The sequence below is a fragment of the Telopea speciosissima genome, chromosome 3, assembly GCF_018873765.1.
Source record: "Telopea speciosissima isolate NSW1024214 ecotype Mountain lineage chromosome 3, Tspe_v1, whole genome shotgun sequence".
NCBI classification, from domain to species: domain Eukaryota; kingdom Viridiplantae; phylum Streptophyta; class Magnoliopsida; order Proteales; family Proteaceae; genus Telopea; species Telopea speciosissima.
The window spans coordinates 37974543-38001965 of NC_057918.1; the positions used below are offsets into that span (position 1 = coordinate 37974543).

At 39.5% G+C, this 27423-nt stretch overlaps 1 protein-coding gene across 1 annotated transcript in view; it reads left to right on the forward strand.

Annotated features, from left to right (window-relative positions):
• The first annotated feature begins 3912 nt into the window (after positions 1–3912).
• Positions 3913–27423, forward strand: part of LOC122654521 (ruvB-like protein 1) — a 32174-nt gene continuing 8663 nt past the window's right edge. The window contains exons 1-10 of the mRNA XM_043848644.1: positions 3913–4126; positions 4868–5056; positions 5326–5457; positions 5576–5725; positions 6099–6254; positions 9165–9299; positions 9411–9476; positions 9551–9657; positions 24272–24371; positions 24480–24571. Coding sequence (XP_043704579.1) covers positions 4046–4126; positions 4868–5056; positions 5326–5457; positions 5576–5725; positions 6099–6254; positions 9165–9299; positions 9411–9476; positions 9551–9657; positions 24272–24371; positions 24480–24571 — 1208 coding nt within the window. The 5' untranslated portion in view covers positions 3913–4045. The remainder of the gene's footprint in view (positions 4127–4867; positions 5057–5325; positions 5458–5575; positions 5726–6098; positions 6255–9164; positions 9300–9410; positions 9477–9550; positions 9658–24271; positions 24372–24479; positions 24572–27423) is intronic.

A 27423-nucleotide genomic window follows, 5' to 3' on the forward strand; every position in this document is an offset into this window, starting at 1 on the left:
AATTTTCAGAAATCCTAGCACCTTTAGGCAACTAGAACCCTTAGACCACTATCCTTCCAATCCATATGCATATCAGCTTGTCAAACTTTGGTAACATCGCCTTTGGGCTAATGTCACTTATTCTGCTGCCTTGACAGAACCATAAAAGGATTCAATGGGCCATTTTGGTGGATCACCATTTCACCTTTTCATAATTCCTCAACCAAATATGCAACAATATATGTGGAAATAAATACATTGATCGACCATAATGTGTTGTGACATGCATATTTATCGTCAAAGCGGCAATGGTCAACCCAATATAGTCCAAATATGCTCAAAATAGCATAATCGTCCAAAATAGATCCTTAGGATTATTAAACGTCCCAAAACCAGGTACCAGTGGATAGGTCTTGTAATTACGAACGAAACAAGACCAACCAGAGCCCAATCGGATGCTCCACTAGCTCATATGTCACTTGAAGGTGACACAATCGTCATTAACAGGTCCCATAAAATTCGACAAAATATTTAAACGGGACACCCAAAATGTCGATCTTGAAAATACAAGCAAAATGGGGCATCGCAGAACAGAATCTAATCAAAACGACGTTCCAAAACAGGAAAAACAGCTTCTGGAACAATTAAAAAAGTTCTAAAACAGTCGATTCTGTTCCCAAAACAACTGAAAAATATAAAAACCGTCAAAACCACAATATCTGTTCATACAAATTATGCCGAATTGCATATCAAATCGAAGAGCACGAAAAAATAGACACACCAGAAAAAACCGTGTCTCAAAATTCATCCAAACGAACCCACACGGTCCATTTAAAGTTTTCTGATTATTTTCCCCTTTTTTTTGTTTTAAATCCAAATCGAACCAGCCCATATAAAACCGAACCAAAGAAACCAAACCGGTCAAAACCCGATTCGCCTGAACCGGATCGTCGGTTCACCCATCCAGGTCAAAATTCTTGGTCAAAAAATGGGTCACTAATCAGGTCTCGGGTCGGGTCAACCTTGACCGGGTTTCAGACATCTTTGACCCGGGTCGGGTTAGCTTTGACCGAGTCAAAGTTGACCCGTAAGGAACAGGGTTGACGTCATGCTGACGTCAGCATCGCTATGGAGATTTTTTTTTTAAACCGGTCGTCGGCGTGTGGATCTCACTCGTGCCTTCGGGCGGCGATGATCCACCCACCGCCGTGATCGTCTCGGCGATCACTTCACACCCATACAAAAATATTCGACTTTCGCTAGTGAAAAATTTTGACAGCGGCAAAAACGTGCGATTTCGCTAAAATCTGGCCAAAATCCCTATTTCCATCGTCAAAACTCGATCCAGGTTCTTAATCAATCGATCCTAGGTCCGTATGGTCGGCTCTGATGCCACTTGTTAGAACATTCAAGGGTTTTGTCAAACCCGAATCCGTCCCCATACAGATCCCTAGAATACGATTGAATCAAAATAAACAGGGAAAGCAAAGTGTACCTGGCACCCACGTATGTTGATGAAGAACACATAAGAACGCCTCCATTCATAGCAGCATCGATCTGTCAAAGAATGAACGCAATCCGCGATGGGGATCTTCTGCCTTCTCATAAACTCTTCCACAACTCCCTTTCTTGCGGAGAAAAGAGAAAAGAGAATGAACGCAATCAGTTGTATTTATAATACTCCCCAAAATCCTTACCCACTTCCACAATGGGCCAGGCCAGGCCGGTCCATCTCAATAAAATAGTAGCAGCCACTTCAGCCCTTGTATTTCTTGATCCCCATCAATGATCGACCCGATAATTAATTAAGCCCACACTCGTCGCAATTTGGGGAAATCCTAACAAAAGTCACCAAACCCAAAGGCTAGCAACTGCCTTGGGTTGCTTCTCAAGAATGGGATTGCCCAAGGTGTTGATGATGATTGAGAACAGTGAAATTCTAGATTTAACTCTCCACGTATACCATTTTTCATTGTTTAATTTGATATATTGCCCCCCCTTTTTTTGTTGTCCCGTATTGTTTAAATTTAAACGTTAAAAACAAGTACTGCCCCTTTTTTGTTTTTTCCCTATCCTTTTAAGTATTTTACTGTATTTTTGATCGTCCTGTTCCGTTTTGAACCATTTAAAACATGCCCGTATCCAACACCATTTTTTTGCCGCTCCCGTTTTAACTAACTATGGACAAGACCAACGACCGTCATAGATAGAAGAACACTCATGCATACAATCTTCTTCTACCATGGATTCAGGTATGCTTAAACACTGATCTCCATATAGATATACATGCTCATATGATCTCCATGTTGTTATATTGAATATATGTTTTCTATCACATATAGGAAATAGTCTATATTGGATATATGTTTTCTATCACATATAGGAAATAGTCTATATTGAACATGTTTTTCACATTTAAATTCCAAGTGTATATCTCCTCCCATGTGTTGGCACCCATGGATCTTTATCCTCTCAAGTCTGGTGCACCAGACGGTGCATCTATACACTTGGGAGGATAAAAATCAAAAGCACTTTATTATAGGTGCACCGTCCGATGCACCATGTGGATGCACTGGGCGGTGCATTGGACTTGAGATGATAAAACTTCGACACCCACCTATCTACAATGTTTTTGTATTTTTCACTATTTGGTCAATTTCATTTGGGTTGAAAACTTGTATTTGAACAGGCATGGGTGTACCGTATACTTGTTCAAAAAATTAGAGTCCCATGTAATCTACCATGGGTTAGTATTTGTGCACAATTTATAATACCTTCTACCATGGTTTAAAGAATTGGATCAAAATTGAATGTGTCAATTTAGAGTCGAAATTAAAACCAGCCGTTAAAAATCAAATATAATTTGAGTTGAAAAAATATGTTCGATTTCAATTTTGGAAATTGAACTTTTATTTAATTTGATTTTAAGCTATAGAAAGTCGATTTGAAAAAAACCGAACCAAATGAAATATAATATTAAAAGGCCAAGCACACAAGTTCTAAGATTTTAGTTTTCACTATGTTACTTCCACATTTGTTTTTACCATTGACTCTCTTCATTTGTTTTTATGTAATTTTGTACTTATGCTCATTTCCTTTTTCGTGCCTTACTTATTCAAGTTTAGCATGAGTCATTTCCCAAGTTTTGTATGAATTAAAGTAATGAAATAAACGTGTCAAAGTTCAACCCATACTCATTTGGACTGACCGAAACTACCGACTCAGCTCATATCGAATAGAACCAAACCTTTATTGATTTGGTTTGGTTTGGGGTTTTATGGAACCAATAAAAAACGAAAATTAAAGTGGGATCGAAATAAAAAACAGAACTAAACTCGATAAAAAACGAGACTGAATTTATAGTAATCCGATTAAAAAAGAAAAGAATTTTCATATTGATTTCGTTATGTATACATGTAAACCGAAGTTGGATTAGAACGAACTAATAGTAATCCGATTACAAACCAATAACAAAAAACTGCTAAGAAACCAACCGAAACCTCCTTAACGATTTGGTTTTGTTCGGTTTCGTATTGGCATAGTAACTGATTGGAAGATTTAGTCCAATAGACAGTGGACCAAAATGACCGATTGACAACCATAGTGAACTGAACAAAAGTGAACTACCAAGATCATATGCGAACCGAATGGAACCGAATAAGAACCTAACAGGACCAAACCGAATCGGTTCGGTTCAAATTTGAGGTTATGAATATATATATTTTTGATTTCATACATATTATTTCATTGGATCGAACCGAAATCGAATCAAAACCAAAACTGAAAATCCAGACCACCATCTCTGGTGATTAGTGAAACGTCACGCTTCGGCTCAGAGCCTCAGCCCTCTTTTCCATAAGCCCGTGCCATTCGCCGCCTCTATACGCTCTCGCTTTCGCTTGCTCTGGTATGGTCTCTCTGCAGTCTGCACAGAGGGAACCCTGTGTGAAACCCAAAACTTCCCGCTTCCTCTGTTCGTCGACGAAGTAAAAGCGCGAGGAAGGAGGCCAGGAGGTTGAGTGTGGATCTCTACCTGTGAGAGAAAGAGAAACAGAAAGGGGGCGTGATGAAGATAGAAGAAGTGCAGTCCGCCACTAAGAAGCAGCGAATAGCTACTCATACACATATCAAAGGCCTTGGTCTCGAGGTAATTCTGTCTCTTCCTTCCATGCACCACTTACACGCACGGGAAAGAGATTTTTTTTTCTCTTTTTAAGTCTTGGGTAGTTGTGTCTCTGAACTCAGTAGGGTTCGTTGAAGTTCGCTGTTTTCTTTTGCGTGCAAAGGCAGTGGGGTTCTGGTATTAGGTTTTAGTTTATGTGGTGTTCGCTTTTTGGTTTCATCGATTATTCGATTTTATGTGTCCGACTATTTGTTTTTTTTCCCTTCTCTCGACCTACCTGCATTTTGGTTTGTTCTCTGCTAATGGCGTAAACCAAAACCAGATTGTTTGTTTTTTTTAGGGTTTAAGCTAATTTCTAACGTGTCAGATAATTTCAGAGTTCCGTTTCAATGTTGTTTGTTCTGTTTCTTTGCTACTCTTTTTCATATGGTGTTTTGCGAATGAGGGGAAGCGAGGGTAAGAACACTTTTATGGAACGTGCCTCCCATAATCAGAACTTGGAATATTTTCCGCTGGCTGCAGTTTTGGTCGGAAGGAAGTGAGTTTCAGTTTCTAAGCTCTTTCTGGTTTTTACTCGGATTTTGCGATTTTCACTTGGTTGGTCTTTTGAGTTTTATGCACTGCCTTCAGAGTTTGACTCTGAAACAACAATCCTTTGCTTACTGGTCTTCTTATTCGCATAATTCTCTATGCTTAGAATTATATTATTTATTAGTTTATTTACTGGTAAGGTCTTTTGGTTTTGCGACTACATATCTATTCCAGGGCAATGGAAGGGCGATACCTATGGCCGCTGGGTTTGTGGGTCAGGTGGGGGCTAGGGAAGCTGCAGGTCTTGTCGTTGACATGATACGGCAAAAAAAGATGGCTGGCCGGGCACTCTTGCTCGCTGGGCCTCCTGGCACTGGGAAGACTGCATTAGCCCTTGGAATATCGCAGGAACTCGGAAGCAAGGTATCTTCATTCTCGTAATTGTTCCCCCCTCCTCCCAAGGTCTTTTGTTTCTTAGTCAAAGTTGTTCCTTTTCCCCCTTATGTCTAAGCCTTGGGCTTAACATTGGCATCTGTAGCTGGAAATTTAGTAGCTTGCATCTTCATTGTATGTTGAAGGGGAAACACTACACAGAGATTATTCAGCAGCAGCTAGAACCAAACTCTAGTTGGTTTATGAGGTCTTTTTGCAATGGCTATATAAAGGTTATTTGGTTTCTATCTAAAATGTAGGTACCATTTTGTCCAATGGTTGGATCAGAAGTGTATTCATCGGAAGTCAAGAAAACTGAGGTTCTAATGGAAAACTTTAGAAGGGCTATAGGTCTTCGTATTAAGGAGAATAAGGAGGTCTACGAAGGAGAGGCAAGTTATTTTATTTATTTCTCTTCATTTTATATGTCCAATTTTTCAATGTGGATATTTTTGCTATTTTCATCTTGTGTTTTTGTGCAATTTTGATTTGTGGGATACCTTGTTTTAGGTTACTGAACTCTCTCCAGAAGAAAGTGAGAGCACAACAGGTGGCTATGGTAAAAGCATTAGTCATGTAATCATTGGGCTGAAAACTGTCAAAGGAACAAAGCAACTGAAGTTGGACCCAACTATTTATGATGCTTTGATTAAGGAAAAGGTGAGGCCTTTTCCATTTCTTTTTGTGGGTAAATTAGACATGAACTTTCTACTGCAATGTTTTAACCAATTTAGCTGTTGGATCTTACCAAAAGTATCTCTCTCAACTTGATTTCTTTCTCAGTCTACCATTGTGGTGATATATCAATGGGTTTAGTTGCTGATTATTTTTACTGCTTGTGGTTGTTCTCTGATCTTAAATTTTCAAAGAATTCTTTTTTTGAGCTTCCATTATCAAATGCATGGGATACTAAGTACTATCATATGGTCTAGTTTACATTTGAGCATTTGATATATCCAGATTTGCCGCTTTTAACACTGATATGCTTACATATGTTCATTTCCAACTTATATATCTGTAATATAAACTGCAGGTTGCTGTTGGTGATGTTATATATATTGAGGCAAATAGTGGAGCAGTTAAAAGGGTTGGTAGGAGTGATGCTTTTGCTACTGAATTTGATCTTGAGGCTGAAGAGTATGTTCCACTCCCGAAGGGAGAGGTTCACAAGAAGAAGGAGATAGTCCAGGTCTGATTTATTTCCATTACATGCTAGAACCTCAGTTTCTATTTGATGATTGATAATTGTAATGGTAAATGTGGTTTTAATTTTACAAAACATCCAACTTTTTTTGGTTTTTTGAAAGCTTTCACATGCTGAAATTTGAAGCATTTCAGTGAATTGTTACACAAAATTATGAAATTTGAATAACTGTGGAGGAGCTTCAAGGAAATTTCAAAGCCTGAGGATTTAATTTTGGTCTTTTTGTCAGGATTGAAGCTGATTAGGAGACTATAATATGAAGTCAACTTGTGGAAGGAAATGATGCATTTGATTAACTAACTGAATGCACCATATGTAGATAATTAATGCACATTTGATAATGTAGTCCTAGGTGGCAAGGTGACGAGCTAGGAGCCAAGCAACAGGATCTGCCATGAACAGGCAGTCCGATTGGGCAGAAAAGGGGATTTTAATCCAAATTAGGGTTAGGTTTAGGGTTAGGTTAGGATTTGAATGGTTGGTTTTGATAGGCAGATGTAGGGGAAGCTATCAGTGAAGGTCCAGTGATAGATTAATGAATGGAAGTGTGATAATTCAAGTTACAACAATTTACGGTTTCGGGTTTTTGAAAAGATGAGAGTGATGGGATCTAGTGTTTAGAGATGGATTTAGGGCATGGGGTTAAAGTTGAGTTCTGCAGGGGCTGGGAGAGTTACTCGGCCAGGGTATGATGGGTTAATGATGGCTGGATGTGGCTGGGCAGGATTTTAGGGTTTTGGGTTTAATGAGGGTTAAGAAAAATTAGGGTTTTTAATGGTGGGATGGGGCAGAGGTTAAGATTGAGTGGAAGCGTCCTTGTAATGGTGCTGTGGTTAGAATTTGGAAGAATTCTAATGGAGGATTAAGGCTGTGAGAGAATAAGGTGTAGGAAAATTAGAAAAATAAAAGGGGAAGGTTAGGGTGGGGCTGTAGAAGGTCTAGGAGCAGAAAATGGGGGATGGGAGAATATTTCATACTTGTAATGGCAGAATGTCATCGGCAGCAGCTTGTTGATGAAGGAACTTGAATAAAAATCGAATCTTGGACAAAAAACTTGAAGGAGAACTTGAAGAGAACCACTCGGGCTTCACACCGCAGAGTGTTGATTGGATTAGACTCCAATTCCACCAACGAACCATCCGGGCTTCACACCGTAGGGTGTCGATTGGATCACACACCAATCCCACCTTGCTTTGATCACACACAAAACATATATTCAGGAGAAGAGAAGTTGCAGCAGCTTGCAAGAGAGTAATTTCATAAACAGTGAGGTTAAGAGGAGCCCCACGGTTTGCTTTTATTTATAATGGCCAAAGGCCTAAATTCCTATGCAGCCTAGGAATAATAAATCCCAAACTGAGTCTAAATACAAAACACTCCCTCTAAAATTCGTGTAGAGGTGTGGACCCTAAAATATGACTTAAGTTAAAAAGATTCTATCCCAAGAGAATATTTTAAAATCATTTAAATTGGATCAGTGGTTCAACCGGTTCAATTTAAAACACTAAAACATGAAAATAAACTAAGTATAGGGCTAATCCCGTATGCAACCTATGTACCCATATTTTAGGCCCATTAAAGTGGCCTATTATATAGAAAACCCATGGGGATCAAAGGCCCAACATGTCCATAACCCAACCCTAGACTTATTTCTAGGGAAAGAAGCCCTATTTGGTGATAAACCTGCATCATTTGATGTATTATTCTGTACTTGCATTTGTTTCTTTACCAGCCTAATTTTTTTGGGGGGTTGATAGAAAAGCAACCTAGGTCTCAAAATTTATATGGTTTCGTTAAATTGATGAATCTTATGTGCCTATTCATGCTTAGAATAAAACTATTTGTATTCGCCACAAATTCTAAGAGAGAACTATAATTTCCTTCCATAATAATTACATGATTCCTAGATTTTAGTGATTCAATTTAAGTTTGATTAGGACCAAAATAAACCTAAATTTCAAAATTTAATTCCCATCTGGAATGGGCCAACACAAATCGAAAGCTTCAAGTGTATTAGAATAATCCTTACAGTAGAATAGTGGGAAAAGATGCTCTGCTGTCTTTCGTTACTTACAATGGAGCATGTTCTAGAGGCACTGAGGAAGTTCTCCCCCTCTCATTTGAAATTGATCTAATCAACTAGCGCCACTGTGAGGAGGAAGAGGAGGGAGGAATGTGTAGGTTCGCCAACTTCCTCGTTTTGTTGCTCAGATTGTTATTCTGTATAGAATAGGGAGAGGGAGCAATCATACAAGCAAGGTGAAGGTAGGATTCTCTCCAAGACTGGGCAGCAACAGGCCAAGGTCCTACAGGCTGAGAGAGCTGGAATCTTTGGTACTGGAAGGTTACATTGATTGATATACGTCATTTCCAAACAATTTCATCAAAGTCCACCTCTTTTTTTCCCCTCTTATTTTGGGTGGAGGTTTGGAAGGAGGTACTTGAAAACGGGCCTTCATGGTGAAATTCCATTACCCACTTTCGTTATATCTTGATATCCATTTATCTCCACCATTATTAGGGTAGTTTTACCGTTATGTTCAAGAATGCCAACAGCTCAACAGCAGAAAAAAAGGCCCAGTTGTTGAGTGGCTGCCGAAATGGACTGCCAGACAACACTTCCATAAGACCCTGTCTTTTAGTCTGCCACTGACATGTCCTATACTCTTGTTGCTGGTTGTCCTGAAAATATTATGAAAGATATGCTTAACAGGTTGTTTACAGCACCAAATGCATCTTTAAGCAGTGGAGTGCATAGTTGTCAAGGAGGCAAATTTAATTTCATATTTATGATTGCATTTTAATCGGTGCATGCACTGTTATAGAGAGGTATTTGCCTTTCTGATTTTTTTGTTCTCCCCCCTGCCCCTGGGAGTCTTCTCTCACATGTTCCAGGATGTAACACTGCATGATCTGGATGCTGCAAATGCCCGACCACAAGGTGGCCAAGATATATTATCATTAATGGGCCAGATGATGAAACCAAGGAAGACTGAAATCACTGATAAGCTACGGCAAGAGATAAACAAGGTTCTGTTCTACAACTTCACAGCAGATAATGTCCTTTTTATTGCATTTATCTCAAGATCTAAGAAATTTTCAATTGTGCAAGACTTAAACTGTAAGCTTTGTTAATAACAGGTTGTTAATCGCTATATTGACGAGGGAGTTGCAGAGCTTGTCCCTGGAGTGCTTTTTATTGATGAGGTTCCTTTTTGTTTCAGACCTTCATTCTGCTCTGGGTTTTGGTTTGCTCTGGTGAGTCTAATATTATTCTGCAGGTTCATATGCTGGACATGGAATGCTTCTCTTACCTGAACCGTGCTTTGGAGAGCTCACTATCCCCCATTGTAATATTTGCCACTAACAGAGGAATATGTAATGTAAGGTATGCATTTCCAAGTCTTCTCAAAAATAAAACCTTGAACCAATCTGTACAGTAAGGGACTCAAGTCTGTTTTGAATAGCTATGTGGAAAATACATATGCTAAAAGGTAACAAGTATGGCATCGAATAGTGTTGACTAGTGAAAGAGGATCCGTGTAGCTGACCCCATTTAGTTGGGATAAGGCTGGGTTGAGTTGAGTATGGAAAACACATAATCTGAATACCATAATATGTGGACAGATATATCTTAGTTATCTTAATCATCATCTTCATCATTGTTGCAGTCTAGTTCTTCCCGATGGTTTCATTTGACCGATCTTCATATTCCTCAACTTAGTATGTGCTTTTGTATCCTTTCCTATTTTGACCATTTCTTTTGAGGCTTCCACACACCTCTTTAAATCCTTTGTCTGGTATTAGTATACTCCTTTGATGCAGTTAAACCACCTAAATGGGCTTAGTTTATTTGAAATAAGCTTTGGGTTGGGTTATGTATGTCTTGGGCCTTTGATCCAATGTGTTTTTATTGTAATGGGCCACTTTTGTGGGCCTATAATATGGGTAGAGGCTAGGCATACGAGATTAGTTAAGTAAGTGTCTCTATTTCTTTATTTTAATTATTATTAAGTGTTTTAGTTAGGCTGGATCAGGATTTTATAAGCACAGTCCTGTTTTGAGTCGGTTTCCTAGTCAGTTTAGGTTACCTTATTAGTTAAGGATTGTGTTGGGTCTTTCCTTTTCAGTGTTAGTGTGTTTTTAAGTTTTCTATACAAGTGGAAGGGGGTCCAGCACTGTAGATGATTCTTGATTAATGAAAAACTTTGTCTTTGCTGCTCTCTTCCTGCGTGAAGAAGGAATCCTTGTGTTTGATCAATGGTGGTTAGTGTTTGATCCATCTAACCACCTTGTGGTGTGAGGCCCAGGTGTTTCTTAATGCAAAAGTCGACTTCGAACCAGGGAGAAACCAGTGAGAGATCGATTGCAGCCAGGATCAACACGATAAGGATCTATTAATGGTGTGCAATAGCAGCAAACCTTGAAGATGATTGGGAATTGAATTTGGTCATCAAAGGGTTTCTTCACAATAGTTCATTGCAGTCACAGAAACATCACAGCAGTGTATGTTGAACAGGAAAAAAGGATAAAAAGAAAGGAGAAGAAGATAAAGTAGAGAAGATAGAAGAAGAAGGGGGGGGGGGGTAGGGGATGGCCTTCTCAGCCTGGGTCTCTCACCCACAACTATCCCAGCTGTTGAACAGGGGTTTTACTCCCATAATCGAGTGCAAGAATGCCTCAAAACTTCATTCAGTAATTCATTGTCTATCTATTACAATAAGGGGCTGCCTATCTAATGAAGTAGGCTAGCTTACAAAAATAGAAACTTAAATAAATAGTAACTAATTAAATCATTAACAAAATCATCCTTCTCTTGCTATCTGCAGTGGGGCCCACAGAATCTCAAATATTTGTTTGGATTTCCTTCTCCATTCAAGGATTATGGACCCACGACACTGTTCACGTGAACAGTAGTTAGGGTACTGTTCATGTGAACAGTAAATTTTTTTTTTGAAGTCTGTTTTGTCTTGTTCTTCATGCTTCTCTCTGGGCTGGGGCTGCCTTAGGTGATGCTCCATCGAACCAACAAAAGCTTGCCACATCATCAGACCAGGCTGCTTCTCACAACAGTCACATCCCCCAACCTTGCTGGGCTGGTTTTGGGGCTTGTTCCTGCGGTTACATATGGATTTGTGATCTACATCATTTCTTCTTCAATCTTATTCTTCTTCCTCAATCTTCTTCTCCATTAACCAAGTAAGTGTTCTTCTGATCAAGGTACTAAAACTCGGGTCTCGGTACCGACTCGGCCCTTGGAAATATCGAGTCAAGTCGAGATCTCGCCGAGTTGGTGCATTTTTTTTTCCGACTCGAAGCCTCAACTCGGTGGGTGTTAGATCTAGTTTGGGTCTGAAACCTGGTATTCAGCTTATTTTAGACCATTTAAACACAATGACACTATCAGATTTTGCAAAAACAAAGTCCAAATCTGAGTTTCAATTCGGACCATAGGTTGGTAGGCGATGACGTACTAAAATACCCTACTCTACACATAATTTAGTAATAGAAAGCAAGCAAAACATTCAATTAATAGCTAAACAATTTAAATAAGAATTAGAAATGTTAAAGTGATACATCAAACTGTTTAACAGTGTTACAAATATCATCACATAAAATGACTTTGAATGAAGTATTCAGTCCTGCTAGTGTTATATAGTCTTCCAATGACATAGTGTTGCTGTAATGTTGCATATAGTACTCCACAACAAGCATATAAGAGTTCTGTCGAGTTAGGTAAGTAAATAGATAGTAGATGGGTCAACCCGAGATCTCGACCCGAGATCCAAGATCTCGCCGAGATATGTCGAGTTCGATAAGTAAATACATAGTAGAAGGGTCATTTCCATGGGTCAACCCGAGATCTCGGTGAGATATTGCACTTTTATGTACTGTATGCCATCTCATCTTGGTTTATCAGAAAATCGAAAAACTCGCCGAGTTGAGACGAGTTTTAGAACTATGCTTCTGATTTTCTACAACTCTAGTTCTGATATGGATTTACCAAAAAAAAAAATTCTGATATGGAATTCATAAAGTGTTTTTTTTACATGAATTACGATTGAGGGAAACTGACCATCAGATCCTCCTCAACTTTTGAGGAATTGTTCTTCATTCTCACAGAAGCTTTTGACCAGAAACCCTAGCTGATCAGACCTGCTGATCTGGATTTATTAAAGAATTACAATTTTGCCCCTACTTTCCCAGATTTAATACCATCTATTTTAATTGCTACTCGAATCACTGTTGCTGGTAATTTAATATTGCTGATTATTATGTCATATTTCCATATTCGATTGGCCATAATATTTCTGTTATCTGAATTTCAATCTGATTTGTAAAATTACTGATATAGCCCTCTCCTAGTGCAACTAGGTTTGACCCATATTTTCAGATCCATCCATTGGATCAAACTCAAACTCAAGCTTTCAGCAACTAGTTTTAACCCTAAGAAAAAACTCAATAACCTTGTGAGTGGTCAAAACAGGAAGAATAACATAGCAAAGGTGTCACTCCTCATCACTCTCCTTGCCATTGACTTCACCTGGCCCACGCTTTGCCTCCAAATTTTGTCTCAAGATTCAATTGGTCTACTAGGACATAAGATATAAAAGAATCCTTGTCAATATAAGCTACCCAACCGGTTGGGACATTGATCACTAATATGTCCTTACCCCATGTAAAACACTGAATGACATCCTTTGGCATCACAAGAGGTTTGTCAAAATCACGGGGAGGTGGAGAATATGGTTGATTAGGTCGTGAAGATGCCCTAGATGAACCACTAGCTTGTGGTTACTTGAACTACTTTTCCTGAGGATAAGACTGCTGTTGATTAGAACTATCAAGTATCACCCCTAGTAAAAGTATTTGGGAAAGTCTTTTGAGTTTAAGGTCTCTTCATACTTTCGTCAACCTGATATGCCACATGTACTACGTCCTCCATGGTAGGAAGTCGACCGGATGCTAATGCAACACTGATCTGAGGGTGCTATCCATTATGGAACTGTGCCACCAATACCTCCTCATTCCACTCAAAATCAGATCGAGTGGCTAAATAATAAAATCTAGCCACATACTCCTCGTATGTCATGCTTTCTTGTCTCAACTGTGCAAATTTGAGGTGCATCCGCTGCTTGTAGTGGGTAGGCAAAAATCTCCAGTTCATGTCTTCACTCATCTCAACCTAAGTAGTGACTACCCAGCCCTGAGTCCGATTTTGTTGCTGGTGCGTGATCCAACAGACTCGAGTTGTGCCCTTCAGCTTGGCCTCTGCAAATGGAATCTTTCTAACCTCTATCACCTCTTACCATCTGAAAAATATTTCCGAACTCTGAACCCAGTCAAGTTACTGTTTTGAGTTGTTATCCCCATATAAATCAAGGACATCCAAATTTGCTCCTCTTTCAGCTCCATAAAGAGTATCATCATGTCGACCAACTTCCTATGGTGACGGTGGTGATGGTTAATCTGGCGGCGGTGGTGGCGGTAGTGTAACATGAGACAGCTCAGTGGGATAGAGTTGGAAGAATTCCCACACTGTATGAGACTCTTTCCTTTATCTGAGGCCACTGGTCGGTCTGTGGAAGCTTGCATAGATGCCATCATAGTCTGGATGGAACTAACAACTGCGGTGAGGGTATTGACATGTTCAGTGAAGGTGCCAATTTTTGTATGGGTTTCACCCTTATAGGAGTTGAATTGTTGAGGAACCTCATACTGTAGTCCTAGATAGGTAGGAGACCTATTAGGAGCTAGATAACAGGATCAATAGCAAAAGGGGTTGCTGGTTCGAATGGACAGCATAGGTATCAAGGCAGCAAGGCGACCATGGCGTTTGAGGGCCTTCCTAAGCGCCTTGGCGATAGGGCGGCCGTAAGGCGTCGCCTTGGCAAACAAGACGTTTTAGTGTTCTTTTTTTATATAACCATTTTATTAGGCATAAATAGTATATTAATTTTTATATAATTCTACTTATATACTAAATAAATATGAAAGAATTGAAGTATATAATCAAGGAATTGCAAAATAGCATAATCATAGAATTACAAAATCAGTGAATCACATAATTACAAAATCAATGAATCATATAATTACTCACTCACATGATGTTAGAATTATAAACTCACATAATCACAAAATAAATAGTTACATAACCACAGATTGCATAACTTACAATAACAGATGCATTTCATAAATTATACTAAGGAATGCACAATTTACATTGAATCACAGAAATTACAGCAACAGCCACTCCGGCAGCAGCCAAAGCCACCGGCCATCACTAGTAGAAGCCAGCCATAGAAGAATAAGGTATAGGAGAATAAGAAAAATAAAAAAAAATAGAAGATGGTCAGACACGGAACAAAGAAGAGGAAGAAGCTAGAAGAATAAAAGGAAAAAATGCAGCTGCCAAAGCCACCAGCCAGTGGCCTGAAGAAGTGAAGAAGTGCTGCTGGCCGGAAGAAGAGAAAACTGAAACCGAAAAAAAAGGACACTTGCTGCTGGCCGGAAGATGATGCCGGAATGCCGGAGTAAAGGAAGACAGCAGTGCCAGAAGATGTAAAAGGTCACCGCTGCAATAGGAAGAAACACAGAGAAGGTTAGAAGAAGGGTTTAGACTTTAGAAGAAGGAAAAAAAAAGGCACAACACTTCCCGTGGAAGCTGGAGATGTCGCCGGTGGGGGTGGAGGCTAGAGATGGTTAGAGAAAGGGTTTAGACTTTAGAAGATAGAGGTTTAGAAGTAAAAAGAAAAAATAAAGCACAATACTTACCTTCAAGGCTGGAGATGTCGCCGGATGCCGGTGGGGGTTGAGGCTGGAGATGGAGATGTTGGTGGAGCGTGGAGAGTGGAGAGTGGAGAGTGGAGAGTGAAGAGGTTAGAAGGGGTTCAGATTTTTGAAGGAAAAAAGAAAAAAAAAGAAGCACAATACTTACAAGGCTGGAGATGTCATTGCCTCGCCGGACGCCGGTCAAGGATGGGGACTGAGAGGGACTGAGGAGTGAGGTCTGAGGGAGTCGCGACAGTCGCCCTCACCGCTGCTTCTTTGTCTCCTTTTCTCTTTCGCAGGTTTTCTTTCTTCTCTTTTGGTTATGGGTGAGACGGTGAGGAGTGAGGACTTTCGTTTTTTTTTTTTCGTTTTTGTTTGGCTTAGGTGATTCCATGTAACACAATATACAGAAATAATGTATACAAGCCTATGAAAATATAAGAAATAGAATAAAACTCTACATATTTTAATTTTGTTTTGTTTTTAAATGATTTGGTGTATCGCAGTATAAGAAAATCATATACACAAAACCAATAAAAATATAAAAAATAGAATAAAATGCAAAAAATATAATAAAATAATGAAGTAACGCCTTTCCACGCCTTGACTCTTCAAAACCGCCAGGACGCAAGGCGACGCCTTAATAACTATGATGGATAGCACTAGGTTTTAGGTTAATTCTAGGGTTTAGGATGGGAATTTGAGAATGGGTCTTATAAAGGGTTAATATGCAGGTCTAGGGGGTTATTATGGGATAAAAATAATTGGATTTGGTTAAGTTTGAAAATCTGCAGAATTAGGGTTTCGGGTTTTAGGTTTAAGGATCTAGGCTGAAAACTAGGGTTTAGATGGTCAGATGGGACTCAAATTGGGATCGAGTGTAGGAGGGAGAGGGAGGGATGTTTGCTGGAAGTTTGGCACAGATCTGATGGTTGGAAGGTGAATGCTTGGGGATCAAGCTAAAATTCGAAGGAATAGTTGCAGGTTTAATGGAGGGGATGGAAGGCTGGCTGTAGTGATCTGATTGATTCGATGGGAAAGGATGGATTAGGTTAGAGGATGAAGAGGGGAAGGATATGCAGGAAACTAAAATTACTTACTGGTTTGATCTCCTTCAAAGGCAGCAGCAACAGCAGCTTGAAGAAGCTCGATTGAAGAAGAAGAAGAACCTCCCGGTACTGGACAGACGCAAGGAGTCGTGAGAGTCCACTCACCCTAGCACCTTGAGATCCACAAGGCAACACTCACACAAGGGAGCAATAGCAGCAAGAAAGGCAGCAAGCATAAAGCTGAGTTTTTATTAATCAAAATTCGTATTCAATGCTGGCCTCCCTTACAAACTTATATAGAAGACTCAAAAATAGACTTAGACACTAAAAAGGAAAGGCCTAATCCTATCCCTAACCTGTTAGGTAACTTAAACTGACTAGGAAACTAGAATACTAAAGGAAATAGACTCAAAACATGGCTGGACTTATAGAGTCCTAATCCAGCCCAACTTACATCACATGAGTACATGACTACTTAAGTTGTCACATGACCACTTAACCAAGTCACATGATCACTTAAATTGAACCAATTGGATGCAACCAATTTGAACCGGTTCAATTAAAAAACATAAAAATAAACTAAGTATTGGGCTAATCCCGTATGCAACCTATATACCCCTAGTTTAGGCTCATTAAAGTGGCCTATTACATAGAAAACCCTTGGGATCAAAGGCCTAACATATATATATCCCAACCCTAGACTTATTCTTAATAAAAAAATAAGCCCATTTGGGTGATGAATTTGCATCACCTCACTATTGGCCACCATGGTTAGGATATGGATATAATCTCCAAATTGATGGCGATCTCAGGGTTCAAAACCCTATTCGGAATCACTATCGGCCAACAATAGCAATGGACTAATCAAATCAATAGTCTAGTGGCAAATCGGTTAATAATGGAAGTTATAAGAGAATGGAAGAATTGTAATTGAAAGGAATCTTAAAGTTATTCTAAAGAAAGGATGGGTAATAAGAATTAAAGACTAGGGAGCAACTTGGAACAAAATAAAAATAAAGTGCAAAGCAGAATTAGACTAGAAGAGGGGTAATTGAGAAAACTAAAGTATACAAGGAGATCAAAGAGCAACCGAGAGGTTATTGAGAAAACTAAAGTACACAAGGAGATCAAAGAGCAACAGGGAGGTTATCTTCAACCTCATGTCGGGCAGAATGGCAGAGAATAGATTTGGGTTGCAGACGAGATTTCTCCTACACCACTGATCTATTCCTCATAAGATTTCACGCGAAGGATACTACTCCAAAACCCTCCCGAATGCAAGCCCTAATAGTTCCAATGATTTGCAACCGAGGGAGAAATCACTCTCTGAAATCAGGCCTGGCACTAAGAACCAGGTCAGTTCGTAGTTTTTGGTTAGGGTCCCATTATAGGGGATTGTTTGGGGGGGGGGGGTAGGGATCTAGGGTTTAAGTTGCCCTATGAAGGAGATTTAACCCCTAGAATTCGGGGTCGATCTGAGTTACGACATTAGAATTCCAGTGAACTCTTTTTAGGTTTTTAGTCCGGTAATGAGAAGAAACAGCAATATGGGGTAGGATAAGAAACAGGGAAAAGGTAAGTAAAAAAGGAAAGGAAAGAGGAGGAGCAAGGAACAAGGAGATGAAGGGATATGGAACTGCAGGGGAAGAAGTTGGATAACATACCTCGAGGAAGGAAGAGAGATTGGTGGGGAGGAAGATGGGCTCTTTCGGCTCTAATACCAAATTGGTGGGGAGCCCCAGAAGAGCCAGAGGGATACCTAAGATGATACTCAGATTTTCAGGGAACAAATCAGCACTGCACGACCACTGTCGCACACTCGCACCATTGTGCACTCAAACCCAAATTTCTCATTCTGTTCTATTGAAGGGACGGTGGTTACAAGTGTATAAAGAGAAAAACAAACAAGATTCTTAACTGGAATGTAAAACTGAACTAATGAAACTAACTTGCATCCAAACTCTCTCTCTATGATGCAGGAGAATCTTGGACTGGGCTGACCCAATTGGTGCACTACCTGGGACCGACCCAAACCCAGTTGAACCGGGTCCAATTTGAATTCTTGGATCTAGTAGGATTTTAGGAATTTATCTTATTTGGGAAAATAATGTGTTTTAGTTTATTTTATTCTCTTTATTTTAGAAGTTACAGTTAATTACGTAGGATTAGAGGGTGAGTTTTATTTTTTGGAGGCTTTTATTTTCTTTATATATATGATGTAATCCCCCATCTTTCAGTATTAGAAAAGAATGAATTGATTTTATGAGTTGTGTGTGTGCACTCTTCTCACCCCCCTCCTCCTAATTCTTCTTCTTCACGGTTTCTTCTCTTCTCCCCACCTGCAATTCTGATTTCTTTCTATCTTTGCCTCTTCTCCTATTCTGTCCCCCATTATCTAATGTAGTCCTAGGTAGGTAGGAGACCTACTAGGAGCCAAACAACAGGATTAAATAACAAAAGGGGTTGCTGGTTCGAATGGACAGCACTAGAATTTAGGTCAATTCCTAGGGTTTGGGTTGGATATTGGGAAAGGGATTTATAGGGTATTAATGGCCAGGTCTAGGGGGTCAATATGGTATAAAAAGGTTAGGGTTTGGATGAGTTTTGAAATTCTGCAATTTAGGGCAGAATTGGATTTAGGGTTTTGGGTTTGGGTTTTAATGGCGTGGAGGAATGGAGGGAATAGAGTTGGAGTTATGAGCTGGATTTTGGATCGAGTGTAGGGAGAGGTGTGGGGGATATAGGCTAGAAGTTTGGTTTGGAATTGATGGACAAATTCAAAATTATGGAGGTTTCCTAGTAGAAGTAGGAGAGGGGTAAAACTGTAATTTTAGACAATCGGCTTGGTGGATGGGGCTGAAATTTGAATCGAGTCTCTCTTAGGGTTTGAGGAAGACTTGATCAAATTTTTAGCAGGTTCTAATGGTTAGATTTGGCTGGGCAGAATTCTCACGAAAATCACCTTGTATGTGACCTTCTAGAAGGAAGAAGAATAGTTGTAGAATTTCTTACTTGTTGCAGGTCTTCAATGGCAACAGCTTTGAAGAACTAGAAGAAGTACCTCCCGATCTACAAGATGCAAGGAGTCGATCGGAGTCCACCAATCCCTCACCTTGATATTACTCACAAGGCAACCTTGATATTACTCACAAGGCACACTCACGATGGAGCAAAGGCAGCAACAAAGGCAACAAGCATAAAGCTGAGTTTTTATTAATCAAATTCGTGTTCAATACATGGCCCCCTTAGAACCTTATATAAAAGACTCAAAATTAGACTTAGACACTAAAAAGGAATGGCCTAACCCAATCCTTAACCTATTAGCTAACTTAAACTGACTAGGAAACTGAAATAGACTCAAAATAGAGTCCTAATGACTTAAAAACAACTTAAACTACTTAAAATAAAAGAAGATTCCCTACTAGCCAATAGGATATAAGAACCCCTTAGGTAATAGGATCACTTAACTTAAATTAGACCAATTGAACCAATTGGATGCAACCAATTTAAATCGGTTCAATTAAAAACACAAAAATAAGACTAAGCATTGGGCTAATCCCGTATACAACCTATATACCCCTAGTTTAGGCTCATTAAAGTGGCCTATTACATAGAAAACCCTTGGGATCAAAGGCTCAACATGTATGTAACCCAACCCTAGACTTATTCCCAATGAAACAAGCCCTATTTGATGATGAATCTGCATCAACTCTCCCCAACTTGAAAAAATTCGTCCTCGAATTTTATAGTGATGAGGGGGAATCAACATGTGATCAGCAGCTTTGACCATCCCCAAACAGAATTTTGGTGAAGCAAGAACATTAGGAAGATAGTCTTCAAGGCGTGGAGCTTTCTCTTCGAAGAACCATGGTGGCATAACAAACTATATGTGCTCTACCTCTGAATTAGCACCAACTATGAATGCCCTATCCATAGAGTCTTTAGTGTTAGCAACCTTCTCATCTAATACTTGAGATACAAGCTTCACCTCTTCAAGAATAACATCTTGAATATCATTGATCTCTTGTGGAATATTCTCAGCCATGATCTCAACTACTGGTGCAGCTTGGTCTACTTGAATTTCTTTAGCTATAGGTTCTTGAATCTCTTCAACACAAACTGCGTTAGTAAAATCTTCTGTTGGTACATCCGCCATTGGTGAAGCTTCATACACAGTTGATGCCACTTGCGTTTGAGTGGACATGTTCGGCAGTCCCTGTGGTTGTACAGTCGATGTGGTCACCTTTGGTTGTAACCCTTTTAGAGTAAACAAATGGTATAGACGCTGTCGATCAGGTAGGACACACGAGTTGTTTTCAGGTTCAATCCAACCTTGTCGCTCGTCCAACCAATTGCAACCTACTACAATAAAGCTCCTTGGAGATGGTACCGGCTTACACCAAGCACCATCATGGTATGAAGAACATCCAAATTCAACACAGACTTTACTTGTAGGCTCGATGCAAATCTCTCCTGATTGGGACAACATATCCACCATGGATTGTGAAATAATATTATTACGTCTCCTCTCATCAATAACTAAGATGGTTGTGCTCCCATTGGGTGGACGAACTTGGGTCTTGAAAACGAAGGGAGATGGGTCTTTCGAGACTTGGTTGGAGCTTCTCTCCACCATAGCTCTGATACCAATTTAATGTAGTCCTAGGTAGGTAGGAGACCTACTAGGAGCCAAGCAATAGGATTAAATAACAAAAGGGGTTGCTGGTTCGAATGGATAGCACTAGAATTTAGGTCAATTCCTAGGGTTTGGGTTGGATATTGGGAAAGGGATTTATAGGGTATTAATGGCCAGGTCTAGGGGGTCAATATGGTATAAAAAGGTTAGGGTTTGGATGAGTTTTGAAATTCTGCAATTTAGGGCAGAATTGGATTTAGGGTTTTGGGTTTGGGTTTTAATGGCGTGGAGGAATGGAGGGAATAGAGTGGGAGTTATGAGCTGGATTTTTGATCGAGTGTAGGGAGAGGTGTGGGGGATATAGGCTAGAAGTTTGGTTTGGAATTGATGGACAGATTCAAAATTATGGAGGTTTCCTAGTAGAAGTATGAGAGGGGTAAAACTGTAATTTCAGACAATCGGCTTGGTGGATGGGGCTGAAATTTGAATAGAGTTTCTCTTAGGGTTTGAGGAAGACTTGATCAAATTTTTAGCAGGTTCTAATGGTTAGATTTGGCTGGGCAGAATTCTCACGAAAATCACCTTGTATGTGACCTTCTAGAAGGAAGAAGAATAGTTGTAGAATTTCTTACTTGTTGCAGGTCTTCAATGGCAACAGATTTGAAGAACTAGAAGAAGTACCTCCCGATCTACAAGATGCAAGGAGTCGATCGGAGTCCACCAATCCCTCACCTTGATATTACTCACAAGGCAACCTTGATATTACTCACAAGGCAACCTTGATATTACTCACAAGGCATACTCACGATGGAGCAATGGCAGCAACAAAGGCAGCAAGCATAAAGCTGAGTTTTTATTAATCAAATTCGTGTTCAATATATGAACCCCTTAGAACCTTATATAAAAGACTCAAAATTAGACTTAAACACTAAAAAGGAATGGCCTAACCCAATCCTTAACCTATTAGCTAACTTAAACTGACTAGGAAACTGAAATAGACTCAAAATAGAGTCCTAATGACTTAAAAACAACTTAAACTACTTAAAATAAAAGAAGATTCCCTACTAGCCAATAGGATATAAGAACCTCTTAGCCAATAGGATCACTTCACTTAAATTAGACCAATTGAACCAATTGGATGCAACCAATTTAAACCGGTTCAATTAAAAACACAAAATAAGACTAAGTATTGGGCTAATCCCGTATGCAACTTATATACCCATAGTTTAGGCTCATGAAAGTGGCCTATTACATAGAAAACCCTTGGAATCAAAGGCCCAACATGTATGTAACCCAACCCTAGACTTATTCCTAATGAAACAAGCCCTATTTGATGGTGAATCTGCATCATTATCTGGTATCAGTGACGAAGGATCCCATCTTCTTCCTTCCCTTGTGATCTCTTTTCCCCATTCTATTCTTCTTCCTTCCTTTTCTTCCCTATTCTCACTTTCCTGTTACAGGTCTACGGTACAACGGAAAAATAAAAAATCAATCCTGCTGTTACCACAGCACCCTTCCCCTCACTTCCGACTCCCACAGCAACCTGCGTTTTTACCATCCCACCGCCTCCATTGATTTCCACCCGAAAAAAAAAGAGTCTCGACTCTGTTGAAACAGAAATCGAACCAAAACCCTAACCCCATCTCATTCCTTCCCCACAACAACTTCCGCTGAATCCCCAACCCATCCTCTTGTTTCCCAGTTTCCCAACCCTTGTTTCACAGAACCACCCTCACCGACTTCCCTTTCCCTTGAGAGGATTCAGCCACAACGACCCAAAAAAAAAAAAAAAAAAAATAAATAGACGGGAAGAGAGAGAGAGACGAGAGAGCAGAAATTTCAGAAAAGAGGGATCGAGCAGCAGTATCTGGTTCGAGACTCTCACCTGACGACATCACCGCCATCTTCGAAGTGGTAGTTCCTGATCAATGTCGAAGTTGAACTCTCACCACTGGCTGTGCTGATGTTCTACATTTTCTCCGATATTTCTGCCATCCTTCTTCCATTATCTGCTGGTTGACTGTTGGTAGAAGATACAGTTATGTATTCTGCGGCTATGCCCTTTTTTCCCCCGCCCTTTTCTCGTCTCCCTTTCCATTGTAACTTTTATTTTCTGTTTTCTTTCAATAGTGACCGTGCCCCACTATATCTCACTTAAAACTCTTATTCTCATCTTCTTCCAAGTATACCCCTCCCTCTCACGGTTCTTTATGTTTCCTATTTTTTTTTTTGTTGTTCCCCATAATAATCCCATCTTTCTCTCATTTCCTTTTCTCCTTTAATTTTATTAGTTTCCAAGTCTACCACTCCCCACCCATCATTACACCACACTTCTTTTTCTCTTTACCTCCACTACCCAAATGAATCCTGAAGACTTGGACAGAATACTTCAACAAGGTGACAAAGCCTTAAGAGCCCTTCAAGCAGCCCATGATTTGATTTTGAAATTAAAGCCCCATGATCAGATTTCGACCCAGGCAGTTGAAGATCACAATGAAATCAACGATCCGATCGATGAATTGAAATTCCATGATCAGATTTCAACCCAAGAAGTTGAAGATCACAATGAAATCAACGGTCCGATCGAAGAATTGAAATTCCATGATCAAATTCCATTCCAGGTAATGTCGTTGGCCGATGAACATCAAGCAATCGTTATGGATCAGACTTCAATCCAGGCGATGTCGTTGGTTGATGAACGTCAAGAAATCGTGGCAGTTGATTGCGTAGTTGATCCATTTGCTTAAGTGCTTTCCCAGGGTTACTTCAATCAAGAATTGCAGCTCGTGGATTTTATACAAGTTGAATATGGACTGATAGTTGACGTTGATCATGCGATTTTGATTCTCTCCTTATACAAAACTCGTCCACGAGTTTTTCTGAACTCCGTGAGAATTGATCCAGGAGAATCTTGGACCTGGCCGATCCAATTGGTTCACTACCTGGGACCCACCCAAACCTAGTTGAACCGGGTCCAATTCGAATTCTTGGATCTAGTAGGATTTTAGGAATTTATCTTATTTGGGAAAATAATGTGTTTTAGTTTATTTAATTCTCTTATTTTAGAAGTTATAGTTAGTTACGTAGGATTAGAGAGTGAGTTTTATTTTTTGGAGTCATTTATTTTCTTTATATATGATGTAATCTCCCAACTCTCAGTATTAGAAAAGAATGAATTGAGTTTATGAGTTGTGCGTGTGCACTCTTCTCAGCCCCCCCACCTCCTAATTCTTCTTCTTCTCACGGTTTCTTCTCTGCCCCCCACCTGCAATTCTGATTTCTTTCTATCTTTTCCTCTTCTCCTATTCTGTCCTCCATTACTCTATTTCCTATTCCTACATAACCCATTTAAAACTTAACACCCGGGTTGGCTTGGTTCAGTTTGGGTTTGGGTTTTCATTGCCGGTCAAGCTGGTCCAACCAGTTGAGTGATACTGCATCATTTCCTTCCATCTGGATTGGGTCCATTTTGAGTTAGATATGTGCTTGCATGGTTTAACCGTTCATCAAATTTTTGGTCAATAACTCTATGTGCTTTGCAGAGGAACAGATATCAGTAGCCCTCATGGTATACCCGTTGATTTGTTAGATCGTCTGGTGATTATTCGGACAGAAACATATGGACCTGCTGAAGTGATACAGGTTCACATTATATTCTTCATCTGTATTTGTATAATCTCTTTGCAACTTTTGAGCCATTCACCATCATATTCTTGTTTTTTAATTTTCTGTTGAATGGTACTTGTCCAGATTTTGGCTATCCGTGCACAAGTTGAGGAACTGGTAGTTGATGAAGAAAGTCTGGCTTACCTTGGAGAGATTGGGCAGCAAGCATCTTTAAGGTCTGAGTTCCTTGTATAATGATTACACTTTGTCCTCATGAATTTCTGGCTTGCTAAAGTAAATGGATTTATGGTTTTCTGCTAATTTTGGTTTTATTGCTTTGGCAGTTGCTGCCCTTACGCTGTCCTTCTTAGTCTAACCTATATGCATGCAATGAGGCAATTTGATGCCATATTAGACATTGAATATGTACAAAAATGATGTGCGTTAAAAGTGGGACTTTTAATCGTATGATGTTTTTCATATTAGGCATGTAATGTAACTGGGGTTGGTCTCGTCTGTGCTAAGAAGTAGTTGAGTTGATTACAAAATTAAAGTCTTCATATATGCTCTAATTGTACCACAACTATGGGCTTATAAACCAGGCCCAATACAAAGATGCCCATTAAAATAAAAGTCAGCTTATGTAATAACCATCCTGGCACTTATTTAGGTCTAACAAACTCCCTTTTAGTTCTAGGCTTCCAAATTGAGTTCAAATCAATGGGAGCCATTGGAAAGCCACTGTATCAGTTGCACATCTGGTTGTGGAAAAGAAACTAATGAAAAAATTCCTAATGTCCAATTCTGCTTTCAATACAGTGAACTAATTTTTTATAATAAATTCTAACTGAATAAGACTCTTCTGATAAACTGTTGTACGCATGAAATGAACTAAAGTAACAGAAGTTTACAGAAACCTGCACACAAACACATGAAGATTGCTGGCTGCTAGTGTTTGTCAGGATTGTGGGTCTGTGTTATTCTAGCAGGTTTGATGCAGCTAAGTCACCTAAATGGCTTATTTTATTAGAAATAAGCTTTGGGTTGGGTTATGTATGTGTTGGGCCTTTGATCCCACATGTTTTCATTGTAATGGGCCACTTTAATGGGCCTAAAATATGGTAGAAGGTAGGCATACGGGATTAGGCTTCATTTGTTTAGTTAGTCTTTATTTTAAGTTGTTTAGTAGGCTTTGAATTCCTTCACCTTTTGTGAGTAGGTTTCCTTCTGTTATTATGTTTCTTATATATGTTGCTTAGCAAGAGGATTTTACTTTCTTATGCATATTGGGAATATGATTTAATTTTTATAAATAGCTTGTAATGAGCCAAGGCTTCATATGATTTAAGATGATTGAAGTTTTCTTCAATGGAAACTGTGTGATTCAGTTGGGGGTGAGATATCCTTGGAGACAGTGAGATTCTGTACCTTGTTGGATAGTGGGATTCTGGTCCAGTTGGTGGGAAGCCATTGTTATCTTATTTCTCTCCTATACTCTTAATTTTTTTGTTTTTTTTTCTGTTAACAAGGTACTCAGGTACTGGCTGAATCCAATCTATCTTCTATCGATTCTGCTGTGCTGTGTTTGATGTCTGAGTTGAGTTATATTAATCCTCTGCAGTCTATTAATAGTCTTCTCAAATTGTTCTTTCTGTTTAATCCCATTGAGCCCTGATAATCTATAAAACCTATGGTATTGATGCAGGGAAGGAGTATCTAACATACTCCAGCTGGAGGCCTAGCTCTCGGCTAGGTGTTTTCCAGCATTGTCTTAGTCCTGCCCATCTGTAGGCTCATTAATTAGTTATGTAAGTCGTATTTTAAGTAGTTAAGTTTTCCTAGTTGAACTATGTTCCCTTTTAAGTGATGTTTGTAATTAGCAATGGGGATATGTCATAGTTAGAGTAGGATCTGATTTCCTAGTCAGATTAGGAATAGACTTATTTCTTTTTATACTTTGTGAGCCGAGGGTAGAGTCGAGGGCTCCTCATGATTTATTGAATTTGAGTTTGAAGTTTTGCAATACTGCTGTGAGAATCAGTCAGCCATGGCGTGAAGCTAGGACAGTGCGAATTTGATCCTATGGGTGGGAAACCTGTGCTATTTCTTTATCTTTCTGATGCAGGTGCACTGCCTTGGACTGACCCAAACCCATTTGGGTATCCATGTGAAGATGAACCGGGTCCAACTGGGTCTTTGGGTTCAGTAGGGTATTTAATTTATTTATTTAACAGGGTTTTTATTAGTGAGTTTATCATGTAATTTTCTGTTTTAGTTTTAATAGGTTATTTAGTGGTAGAGTCTATCTAGGATTTTTAAAGTTATGAGTCCCTTAGAGTTTAGGTTAATTTCAGTTTCAGAGTTTAATTAGGAGTCTTTATTTTATCTTTAAATACTCTTGTAATCACGTTTTATTTTTAGATTTGTATGAAAAAGTTGTGTTTTGTTACCAGATTGGTACAAATCATGGTCGTGTGACCATCTCTTCCCCCCTCCTTTGTGCGATCTCTCTTTCTCTCTCTTTCCCTGTTTATTTCCTGCAACTTTATCACTTTGTTCCTATTAATGGTAAACCAGAACTGACAGAGGAGTCCATCGATTTGAAACCCACATTGGTTTGATTTCAAACCTAGGATGTGAGAAGCTTTTCCCTGGGCATAGATCATAGGTTTCCCTGCCACATTCGACTTCCCTATCATGAGCACTAACCAGAAATCAGGTCTGGTCTGAACCTTTCCGCCTGGAATTACTTATCGAGTTTGGGTTGTCTTTCTTTCTCTCCGATTGGACTGTTGAAGGTTAGCATTGAAGGGATCATCATCACCAACATCTTCCTTTAGTTTCTGGTCCATCAAAGCCTTCCCGAGAGAGCTCTCCCGCCATCACTCCTCTTTCCCTTGCTGTTATTCTTCCAGAGGTAGGAGACGACCTCTCCAGCCCCTTTCCCACGATTACTTTGAGTCCTTTTTTTATTTTCTTAGTTTCCTTTAATAACCTTACCCTTTATTCCTTATTCCCTCATATCTTTTTATTTTGTTTTGTTACTTCCAATCTGTCCCCATATAAGCAAATATAATTACCTTTATGT